Below are 12575 nucleotides of genomic sequence, written 5' to 3'. Positions count from 1 at the left end.
GGCTAGAAGTCCAAAATCAGTTTTGGCAGGGCCGTGCTCCCTCGGAATGCTCGGGGGAGAATCCTGCTTTCCTCACCCCTGCCTGGCTGCTGCTGGTTGCCAGCAGTCCTTGGTGTTCCTTGGCTTTTCGCTGCTTCACTCCACTCCAGTTTCTGCCTGTCTCTTCAGATGGTCTTCTCCCTCTGTAGCTTTCCTCTCTGTAAATCTCCTTCTCCTTTTTTTCTTTTTTATTTTGAGACAGTCTCACTCTGTCACCCAGGTTGGAGTACAGTGGCGGGGTCTTGGCCCACCACAGCCTCAAATTCCTGAGCCCAGGAGATCCTTCCACCTCGGCTTCCCAAGTAGCTGGGACTACAGGTGCATGACATCACACCCAGCTAATTTTTGTAATTCATGTAGAGGCAGGGTTTTGCCATGTTGGCCAGGCTGGTCTCAAACTCCTGGGCTCAAGCCGTCCACCTGCCTCAGCCTCCCAAAGTGTTGGGATTACAGGTGTAAGCCACTGTGCCCTTAATCTCCCTCTCTTTATAAAGGCACCAGTCATTGGATTTTGGGGCCCACCCTAATCAAGTATGACCTTGTCTTAACTTGGTTACATCTGCAAAGACCCTCTTTACAAATAAAGTCACTTTCACAGATCCTGGGGTTAGGACTTGAACTATCTTTTGGGGGAACACAATTCATCCCCAAACAGGTGGGAACTGGCACATGCTGTAGTGATATGAGGGTGCAGTGATCATTTAAACCCATAATGCTGTGTTCTAGGAGGTACTAAAATATTTTGGAATTGATACAGAAATGAAAGTAAATGCATATTAGTTGTTATTAGTGAACCTTTCTAAGAAGGTGAAGGACGTTTGAGGGAGTCATGAAAGGAAGGAAAGTTTTTCTCAACTCTTGTGTCTACCTAGTTAGTGTATATTTACTGTTCCAGTTATTGGCTTTTGTTTTGGTCATAAGTGACTGAAAAATGTAGATTACAGTTAGAATGAAAGTGTTTTTAATGTGGCAGTGCATATAATATTAGTCACATGTTTGCTTTTTGGGGTTTGAGATTTGAAGTAATGTTCTTTAAATGGCCTATACTGTATGATGCTTGTGAGTAAATACCAAATCCAGATTGCATTAACTTTTTTCTTCATTCTCTTCCTCCATTTAAATAAAACAGCTATATTCATCCAACAAACCATAAAGCCATAATGTGGTATAACATCCTTTTTGAGAGGTGAATATTATTGAATGAAAATGGCTGACAGAAGTGGGAAGATTATTCCAGGACAAGTGTATATTGAGGTGGAATATGATTATGAATATGAAGCAAAGGATAGAAAGATTGTGATAAAACAAGGGGAGCGGTACATCTTGGTGAAAAAGACCAATGATGACTGGTGGCAAGTCAAGCCAGATGAAAACTCCAAAGCGTTTTATGTGCCAGCCCAGTATGTGAAGGAGGTCACGCGCAAAGCTCTAATGCCACCTGTTAAGCAGGTAGCTGGTCTACCAAATAACTCCATGAAAATAATGCAGAGTTTGCATCTTCAGAGATCAACAGAAAATGTGAACAAATTGCCTGAGCTTTCAAGTTTCGGAAAGCCATCGTCGTCTGTTCAAGGAACAGGTCTTATTCGTGATGCCAATCAGAATTTTGGACCCAGTTATAATCCAGGTCATACTGTCAATCTGAGCCTGGACCTGACCCATAATAATGGAAAGTTTAACAATGACTCACATTCTCCTAAAGTTTCCAGCCAGAATAGGACACGCTTATTTGGTCATTTTCCCGGTCCAGAGTTCTTGGATGTAGAGAAAACTAGCTTCTCCCAGGAACAGTCTTGTGATTCCGCAGGAGAAGGCTCTGAAAGAATACATCAAGATTCTGAATCTGGTGATGAACTTAGCAGCAGCTCCACTGAACAGATACGGGTAAGATTAAAAATAGAATGAGGAAACACTTGTACCACCCTAGTGAAAATATTATAGTTTTTCTTTTAATTGAAATATTTATAAGAGTTAAGACTTGTTTTGCTTTGTATTTTCAGAGTACATGGGTTCTATCCTGATTTAAAGATCTAGAAAATATATAAAATAACTTGTGGAGTTCATAAAGGATCACTTTTTGGTTTTCATAATTATTCTTATACCATGACAGGACTAGATCTACTTTAAGTGTGGAAACTTCTTTTTCCCTTTTCTCTCTTGATTATGTATAAGGCAGAGGGGATTTACTTAATTTTACTCAGTGATGATATTTCTTCTAATAGAAAAAATTTTTACTCTTTTCTACCTGTACCCATTTTGACTTGTTTCCAAGAAGTCTTCAGGTAATAACTGGCTATTTGAGGAAATATGTCATTGGAATATTAACTGCTAACTTTTGTCTTAAGTATCTAAGTATCCACAGTTGATTTCACTGAATGTTAGCCTGGAAAAATTTTTCTGTGTTCCTGGTTCTTTTTTTTTTTAAAAAAGACAAGGTCTTGCTCTGTCTCCCAGTCTGTAATGCATGGGTCACTGCAGCCTCGATCTCCTGGGCTCAAGCGATCTTCTCACCTCAGCTTCCCCAGTACCTGATACTACAGGTGTATGCTGCCACACCCAGCTAATTAAAAAAAATTTTTTTTTTTTAGAGACAGGGTCACACTGTGTTACCCAACCTGGTCACTTCCTGGCTCAAGTAATCCTTCTGCCTTGGACTCCCAGAGAGCTGGGATTACAGGTGTGTGCCACTGTACCTGGCTTTTTTTTTTCTTTTTAAACCTTTCTTTTGAGATTAGATCTATGCCATTTTATTTCTCGAGTGAAGACATTTTAAAAGTACGTACGTGAAATTGAAACTTGAATATATTTTGGAAAGTGTAACTTTAAGTTAATATAAAAATTAATGAGTTTTTGGCCTGAAGCTCTGTTGTAAGATTATTCATCAAGTCTGTGAATAATTGTGAAGTGTGCCCTTAGGTGTGGTCTGATTGTTATGGAAGTATATTCTTTCTGTAGGTTGTAATTTTCTTTTGACATTTTGGAATGGAAATAGGAAAAAGGGAAGACTCTAGAAAAACTTCTGGTGTTGGAGATCAAGGAAGCTATGTGAAGTAGCTCTGTCAGTTTATCATCGTGTGTCTTAGTGAGTTTTTGTTCAGTCTTTATGTGATACTCTGACATAGAATACAGAGTCTTTCCTGGAATTTTTCTATATGCAGCTCCTCAGGGAACTAATGGGCCTCAGGAAAGACACAGGATTCCATCCAGCCATCACCACAATTTCACACTTCAAATTACATTTTATATTTATGTACACATGCAATCCTATGTTTTTTTCATTACAGTCATCTTAAGTTCACTGCCCTGGAGTTCCATGGCTCCTAACCTCTCTTGGGGCCTTAACATTGTTTGGAAATCCTATTAGATTTCTCCAGTCAGCCCTCTTCCTAACTCTCCATGGCAGCTGTTTCAGAGCTTCTCCATTTTCCTTAGTTCTCTGATTCACTTACTTTCCCCTGCTTTCATGAGAAGATAACCTTGCCATCCACTTTACAGCAAATAAGAAAGCCATGGGATGGAAACTACTTCAGCTTTGGGGAGCACGTGGTTCATAGTACTGGCTTTAGATTGGAATCTGGTTCTATATCACTTGCCAGCTGTGTGATAATTGGGGAAAATTAGTGAACCTCTGTGTGTTTTAGTTTCTTCATTTAAAAATGGGAGTCACAGTGTTCTTGAGGCACATAATAAATGCATTATGTATCTATTGATGTTTAATAAACTACCCCCAATTCAAGTGGCTTAAAATAGTAAACATTACCTCTTGGTTCCTGTGAGTCACTAAATCAGAAGCAGCTTAATTGGGTGATTCTGAAGGCGAGGGGTGTCTCCTGAGGTTGGGGCTGGAGGGACTGCTTCTGAAGATGGCTCACTCATGTGGGACTGGTTGGGCTTCTTCATGGCTGCTTGTGTGTTGTTTCTAGTTTTCTTCAGATGGAGCAGAGAGAACGTGGTAGACATTGCACTGTCCTTTAGTCCTCATCTTTGAAATTGCTCACTGTCATATCCTATTGATTGTGCAGTTCAGCCCTGTTCTGTGTGGGAGGAGACTGTACAGGGGTGTGCATATCAGGATTTGAGGATCTTTGAGGAACCTCCTTGGAGACTGACTAAGTATGCCATAAAATATAGCTGCCATTATTATTGTTGTTGCTTCTGTTATTATTTCCACCATCAGATCTATAAATACACTTGTATCAGTAGTTCCCTTTTCCCCCAGTACAATGCAAGTGTTTCCTGTGCAGTGAAAGAGCATTCTCTTCGTATTCACTCTTCCCACATTTCACACACCTTATGCCAAAGATTATAGTATTTTGCTCATATGGTTTTAGACTTGTTGTTTGTCAACTGTTTTCAGCATTTACATTTTCTCATGTTTTTCTCTTCTTAGTAAAGCTCTTCTTCAACTCCACTTTCCCCTCAGAGCATCTTTTATCTTCCTTTACCTTTATTGGCGACCCCTGGAAAGACTGATATGTATTTGCTTTTCTGCACTTCCTCATTTCCCACTCACTTCGTAACCTCTCCAGTGTGGTTTCTGGCTCCACCACACCACCCAAACTGTTTCTACTAAAGATACTCATGGTTTCATTGTTGATACATTTACAAGGTGGTTAAAAGAATTTTAGTGTGCGCCTGTAGTCCCAGCTATGCAGGAGGCTAAGGTGGGAGGATCATTTGAGCCCAGGAGGCAGAGGTTGCAGTGACCTGAGATTGCACCGTTACACTCCAGCTTGGGCAACAGAGTGAGACCCTGTCTCAATAATAATAATAAGAATTTGGACAGGTCTCTTGTACCCTCTATCTGGTTACCTTTAGTGGTAACATCTTGCAAAACTATGCTGTAATATCACGATCAGCGGTTTAATATTGGTACAGTTAATATGCTGAGCATTTCCATCACCACAGGAATCCCATATGTTGCCCTTTTATAGCCATAACCAATTCCCTCCCACCTTAACTCTCCTTAACCCTGATCACCACTCATCTGTTTTCCATTGCTATAATTTTGTCATTTGAAGAATTTTATATAAATGGAATCCATACCTTTGGGGATTGGCCTTTCATTCAGCATAACTCTGTAGATTGGTCCAGGCTGCTGTGTGTTATCAATAGTTTGTTCTTTTTGTTGCTGAGTGGTATTCTATGGTATGGATGTAGCATAGTTTATTTAACCATTTATCCATAAAAGAATGTCTAGATTGTTTCCAGTTTTTGTCTGTTGCAAACAAAACTGCTACAAACATTTCTGTACAGGTTTTTATGTGTATATAACTTTTCATTTCTTTGGGGTAAATGCCCACAAGTATAATTGCTGTTCATAAAGTAGTTGAATGGTTTTTTAGGAAATAATCCAAGTGTTTTTACAGAGTGACTGTATCACTTTAAATTCCCACCAGCGATGTATGAGTATCCGGTTCCTCTGTGTGCTCACCAGCATTTGGTGGTGTCACTATTTTTTTATTTTAGCCATTCTGATAAGTGGGTAATGATGTCTCATTTTGATTTCGATGTGCGTTTCTCTAATGGCTACTGACGTTGAATATGTTCTCATGTGTTTATTTGCCATTGGTATATCCTCTTCTTTGAAATGTTTCTGCATGTCTTTTGCCCATTTTCTAATTGAATTTTTTTTTTTACTGTTGAATTTTGATAGCTTTTTTTTTTTTGTATATAGTTTAGATACTGGCCACTTGCCAAATATATGGTTTGCAGATATTTTCCCCCAGCATGTAGCTTGCCTTTTCATCCTTTTAACAGTGTCTTTGCAGAGCACAAGTTTTTAACTTTGATGAAGTCTTGTTTATTGGTTTTTCCTTGTGTGGAATCATGGTTTTGTGTTAAGTCTAAGAACTAGTTTTAACTTTGTTGAAGTCCAGTTCATCAGTTTTCCCTTTTATAGATCATGCTTTTATATCAAGTATAAGAACTCTAGCTATATTAGGCTTCTCCAGAGAAATAGAACTAATAAGGGTATATGTGTGTGTGTATACAGTCATGTACCACATAATGACATTTCAGTCAATGATGGACTGCATCTGTGATGACAGTACCAGAAGGTAATAATACTGTATTCTTACTGTTCATTTCTATGTTTAGATACACAAATACCATTTTGTTCCAGTTGCCTACATTATTCAGTACAATAATATGTTGTACAAATTTGTAGCCTAGGAGCAATAGGCTGTACCATCTAACTTAGGTGAATAGTAGGCTATACCATCTCATTTTGTGTGAGAACACTCTGTGATGTTTGCCCAAAGATGAAGTTGACTGTTATATTTCTCAGAAAATATCCCCATCGTTAAGTGATGCGCGAAGTCCAGAATTTGCAGGGTGGACGGGCAGGTTAGAGACTCAGGGAAGAGATGATGTTGCACTTCAAATCGATAGGCTGTCTGGTGGCAGAATTTCTTCTTGCTTGAGGTAGGTCCGTCTGTTGTTCTATTCAGGCCTTCATTTGATTGGATGAGACCCACCCACATTCTGGGAAGCAATCTGCTTTACTCTCAGTCCACATTTAAAAGTGTTAATTTCATTCAAAAAAAACACCGTCACAGAAACTTAAAGAATAATGGAAATATCTGGGTACTGTGGCCCAGCCCATTTGATACAAACAGTTAACCATCACGGAAGCCTTAGATCCTGAATGCTTTCTTATTTTTTTTTTTTAAGTTTATAGTTTCGCATTTTATGTTTGAATTTGTGATCCATTTTGAGTTTAATTTTTTTTTTTTTTTTGAGATGGGGTCTTACTCTGTCACCTAGGCTGGAGTGCAGTGGCATAATCGTAGCTCATTACAACCTTGAACCCCGAGCTCAAGTGATCTTCTCAGCCTCATGAGTAGTTGGGACTACAGGCATGTGCCACCATGCCCAGCTAGTTTATAATTTTTTTGTAGAGATAGAGTTTCACTGTGTTGTCCAGGCTAGTCTTGAACCCCTGGCCTCAAGTGATACTCTTGCCTCAGCCTCCCAATGTGTTGGGATTATAGGCTTGAGTCACTGTGCCTATGCCTGGCCATGAGTTTAATTTTTATATAAGGTGTGAGCCATAAGTTGGTTTTTTTTTTGTCTATGGATTTCTAATTATTATAGTACCACTTGTTGAAAAGGCTGCCTGTCCTCCAATAAATTGTCTTCTACCTTGGTTAAAAATAATTTGGGCTCCTTTGTGTGGGTCTGTTTCTGGGTCTTCTATTCTGTTTCATTCATATATGTCTCTTTAATACCATGCAGTTTTATTTACCATAGTTATATAATAAGTCACGAAATCAGATAAACTGATTCTTCTCACTTATTCTTCTTTTTCAAAATTGTTTTAGCTATTGTGATAGGCGGAATAATACTTACCAAAGATAATAGGTCTTAATCCCTGGAACCTGTGATGTTACCTTATTTGGGAAAGGGGTTTTTGCAGTTGTGATTAAGTTAAGGATCTTGACGAGATTATCCTAAACCCTCCATGTAATCACAAATGTCTTTATAAGAGAGAGGTAGAGAGCACTGCACACAGAGAAGGCTATGTGAAGAAGAAACAGAGATTTGAAGATGCTGGCCTTCAAGATAGGAATGATGTGGCCGCCAGCCAAAGAATGCCAGCAGCCACCAGAAGCTGGAAGAAGCAGAGAAGGAATTCTTCTCTAGAGCCTCTGGTATACACATACAGGAGCATCAGAATTGTTAACTTGTATTCTGTGAAATATGACTTTATCAACTAGAATAAAGTGTTTATGGTACTAGAATATAGTAACTTTAGTTTTACAGATTCTACACATTTTCAAAGCTTTTGAGATTAGCACCTTTTCCCTCTTCCTGGGTTATGGAGGTAGTTTCAAACGTTTGTTTTTTTTTTTTTTTTGAGAGCAGGTTTTGCTTTGTCACCCAAGTACAGTGATGTGATCTCGTCTCACTGCAACCTTCCACCTCCCAGACTCAGGTGATCCTTCTGCCTCAGCCTCCTGAGTAGCTGGGACCAGGCACCCACCACTATTCCCAGCTAAATTTTGTATTTTTAGTAGCGATGGGGTTTCACCATGTTGGCCAGGCGGATCTCAAATTCCTGACCTCAAGTGATCCGCCCACCTCTGTCTCCCAAAGTGCTGGGATTACAGGCATGAATCACTGAGTCCAACTAGTTTCTTTCTTTTTTTTTTTTTTTGAGACTGATTCTTGCTGTCACCCAGGCTGGAGTGCAGTGGTGCAATCTTGACTCACTGTGGTCTCTGCCTCCCAGGTTCAAGTGATTCTCCTGCCTTAGCTTCCCCCAGTAGCTGGGATTACAGGCGCGTACCACCATGCCCAGCTAATTTTTTGTATTTTTAGTAGAGATGGAGTTTTGCCATGTTGGCCAGGCTGGTGTCGAACTCCTGACCTCAAGTGATCAGCCCGCCTCAGCCTCAAAGTGCTGGGATTACAGGCTTGAGCTGCTGAGCCTGACCCAGTTTCATACATTTTTAATAAAGTTAGATTGTTTTGTCATAGTCTGCATTCTGTCCTGGAATTCCCGACCCACCTCAAATGCCTACATTAAAAACAAAATTTGCATACGTTGAGGCTCATTCTTAGTGTGGTAAACTTAAATGGGTTTTGACAAATGCACAATATTGGGTATCCACAATTACAGCACCATACAGGATTTTATAGAGCGAAAGTTTTCAATTTTAATAAAGTACAAAACTAAACAGTTATTTCTCTCATGGATCATGTTTTTACTGTTGTATGTGAAAACTCATTGCCAAACCAAAAGTCACCTAGATTTTCTGTTTCACTTCTAGAATTTTTTTTTTTTTTGAGATGGAGTCTCACTCTGCCGCCCAGTCTGGAGTGCAGTGGCGGGATCTCAGCTCACTGCAAGCTCCGCCTCCTGGGTTTACGCCATTCTCCTGCCTCAGCCTCCCGAGTAGCTAGGACTACAGGCACCCGCCACGTCGCCCGGCTAGGTTTTCGTATTTTTTTAGTAGAGATGGGGTTTCACCGTGTTAGCCAGGATGGTCTCGATCTCCTGACCTCGTGATCCGCCCGTCTCGGCCTCCCAAAGTGCTGGGATTACAGGCTTGAGCCACCGTGTCCGGCCACTTCTAGAATTTTTATAGTTTTTCACCTTAAATATAGGCCTGTGATCTGTTTTTAGTTAATTTTTTGTGAAAGGAGTAAGGTCTTTAGGTTCATTTTCTTCGCATATATCCATCTAATTGTTTCACCACTGTTTGTTGAAAAAGACGTTTCTTTCTCCATGGAATTGACTTCATTCCTTTGTCAAAGATCAAGTGACTGTATTTTTGTGGGTATGTCTCTGAACTTTTTATTCTGTTCCATTGATCTCTTTGTCATTCTTTTGTTAATACCATGCTGTCTGGATTAATGTAGCTTTATAGTAAGTGTTGAAAGTAACTAATGTGTGTCTTCCTACTTGGTTGTACTTCAGTATTGTGTTGGCTATTCTTTTACTTTTCCATGTAAGGTTTAAATTTCACTTTGTCCATATCTACAAAATAGTTTGTTGGGATTTTGATTGGAATTGGGTTGAATCTACAGATCAAATTGGAAACAATTGACATCTTAACACTATAGTCTTGTAATTCATGGACAAGGACTGTGTCTTCATTTATTTAGACTATTTTTGATAACGTTCTTTAGAGTTTTGTAGTTTTCTGTACCCTTTAGCTGTCACCCCACTGTTGTCTGTGGTCCCCGGCACCAAGCAACCATTAATCTACTCTCCATCTCTATAGATTTTCCGATTCTGGACCTTTTATTTTAGTGGAATCGTATTTACGTGATCTTTTGTGACTGCTTTCTTGCACTTAACTAAATGTTTTCAGTGTTCAGCCATGTTGTAGCATGTATCAGTACTACATTCCTTTTCGTGGAGGAATAATATTGTATTGTTTATCCATATGCCACTTTTGGAGCGTTTTGATTGTTGCCACCTTTTTTGGCTAGTATGAATATTTCTGCTATAAACGTCTGTGGATGTGTTTTTGTTTGTTTGTTTGTTGTTACACAGTTTTATTGTTGTGGGAAGATCATAGAGTGTACTTACACAAACCTAGATGGTCTATCCTCCTACACACCCAGGGTAAATGGTGTAGCCCATTGCTCCTAGGCTAACACACCTGTACAGCATGTGACTGTCCTGAATACTGTAGGCAATTATAACACAGTGCTAAGTATTTGTGTATCTAAACATAGAAAAGGTACAGCAAAAATACAGTATTATAATCTTACGGGACCACATTTGTGTATGTGGTCCACCATTGACTAAAATGTTATTCAGCATATGACTGCATATAAAAATGCAACTGGGCCAGGCTCGGTGGCTCACGCCTGTAATCCCAGCACTTTGGGAGGCCGAGGTGGGTAGATCACGAGGTCAAGAGATCAGGACCATCCTGGCGATGTCTGTGGACATGTTTTTATTTCCATAGAGTAGATACCTAGGAGTGGAATTGCTGGGTCATGGGGTAAATGTATGTCTAACTGTTTGAGGAACTGCCAGAGTGTTTTCCAAGGTAGCTGCACCATTTTACACTCCCACCAGCAATGCATTAGAGTTGCAATTTTTCCACATCCTTGTCAATACTTTTTATTATCTGGCTTTTTGCTTATGGTTATTCTAGTGAGTAGGAAGTGTCTGATTGTGGTTTTAATTATCATTTCCTCATGATTAATAATGTTGAGCATCTTTTCATATGTTCATTTGCTATTTATATTTATGTATTTTCCTTGGAGACATGTTTATTCAAATTCTTGGCACATTTTTAAGTTGTTTTGCCTTATTACTGAGTTGTAAGAATTCTTTATATAATTTAGGTGGCAGTCACTTACCAAATGTGTGATTTGCAAATATTTTCTCACATCTCCCATTCTGTAGTTGTTTTTTCATTTTCTTGATAATAGCCATTTTTTCAAGAGGCAAGTTCTCATTGGATTGCCCAGGCTGGAGTGCAGTGGCTACTCATAGGTACGTCATAGCTCTTTGCTGCCTCAAACTCCTGGGCTCAAGTGATCCTGTCACCTCAGCCTCCTTAGTAGCTAGGACTACAGGGCATGCACCACTGCACTGGGCTTGATAATGTATTTTTAATCACAAAAGATTTCACTTTTGATGAACTCCAACTTTTGTTGTTGTTGCTCGTGCTTTTGGTGTCATATCTAAGAATCTATTGCCACATCTGAGGCCTTAGAAATATTCACTCTTATGTTTTCTCGTGTTTTATAGTTTTAGCTCATACATTTAAGTTTCTGATTCATTTTGAGTTACTTTTCATATATGATGTCAAGGGTCCAACTTCATTTTTTTCTGTGTGGCTATCTAGTTGTCCCAGCGCATTTTGTGGAAAAGACTACCTCACTGAATGGTTTGGCACCCTTATTGAAAATCATTTGACCATAGACACCTGGTTTATTTCTGTACTCTCAGTTCTGTTCCATTGATCTGTTTATCCTTATGCATGTACAAGATTGTCTTGATTACTCTTGCTATGTAGTAAGTTTTAAAATTAGAAAGTGTTAGTCCTCCTACTTTATTGTTCTTTTTCAAGAGTGTTATGTCTCTTCTGTGTCCTTTGCAATTCCACATGAATTGTGGAATCAGTTGGTCAGTTTCTGTAAAGAAACCAGCTGAGATCCTGATAGAGATTGCCTTAAGTCTATAAATCATTTGGGGAGTAATGCCATTTTAACAATATTAACATTTCTTGCAGGGCAGATCTAGTCGTACTGATTTCCCTCATTTTTAAATTTTTTGAGACAGGATCTCGTTCTGTCACCCAAGATGAAGTGCAGCGTCGTGATCATAGATCACTGGAGCCTCAACCTCCTGGTTGAGGGCTCAAGCAATCCTCCCACCACAGCCCCCCAAGTAAGTGGTACTACAGGTGTATGCCACCGCACCTGGCTATTTGTTTTTCTTATTTAATTTTTTTGGTAGAGGCAGGCTCTCACTTTGTGGCCTAGATTGGTCTTGAACTGCCTGCTGAAGTAATCCTCCTACCGCCACCTCCCAAAGTGCTGAGATTATAGGTGTGAGCCACCATGCCCAGCCCCTCATTTTTTTTCTTTTTTTTTGAGACAGAGTCTTGCTGTGTCACCCAGTTTGGAATGCAGTGGCACGATCTCAGCTCACTACAACCTCTGCCTCCTGGGTTCAAGCGATTCTCCTGCCTCAGCCTCCTGAGTAGCTGGTGTTATTGGCACGTGCCACCCACCTGGCTTGGCTAATTTTTTGTATTTTTAGTAGAGACAGGGTTTCACAGTGTTGGCCAGGCTGATCTAGAACTCCTGACCTCGAGTGATCCACCCACCTCAGCCTCCCAAAGTGCTGGATTATGCGTGCGCCACCACACCTGGCCTGACCTCTCATTTTTATTTGTTGAAGAAGATGTTTATTTTACTTAATTTTGATGCATAATTTTTTTGGATGTGGAATGCTAGTCGTGATTATTTTCTTTCTACACTTTAAATATTTCACCCCACTCTCATGTGTGGTTTCTGATGAGAAGTTTGCTGTAATTCTTACATCTTTGTTCCTC

The 12575-nt window shown here is 39.7% G+C and overlaps 1 protein-coding gene across 1 annotated transcript in view; it reads left to right on the top strand.

The window, feature by feature from the left end:
- Positions 1-12575, top strand: part of ARHGAP12 (Rho GTPase activating protein 12) — a 118043-nt gene that overhangs the window by 18241 nt on the left and 87227 nt on the right. The window contains exon 3 of the mRNA XM_011952943.1: positions 1169-1923. Within this exon, the coding sequence (XP_011808333.1) occupies positions 1240-1923 (684 nt within the window). The 5' untranslated portion in view covers positions 1169-1239. The remainder of the gene's footprint in view (positions 1-1168; positions 1924-12575) is intronic.

The sequence above is a fragment of the Colobus angolensis genome, unplaced genomic scaffold (genome assembly GCF_000951035.1).
Source record: "Colobus angolensis palliatus isolate OR3802 unplaced genomic scaffold, Cang.pa_1.0 Scaffold352, whole genome shotgun sequence".
In the NCBI taxonomy this organism is placed as follows: domain Eukaryota; kingdom Metazoa; phylum Chordata; class Mammalia; order Primates; family Cercopithecidae; genus Colobus; species Colobus angolensis.
Note: the sequence above shows the minus strand (reverse complement) of the source record. Positions and strands in the feature narration are given on the sequence as shown.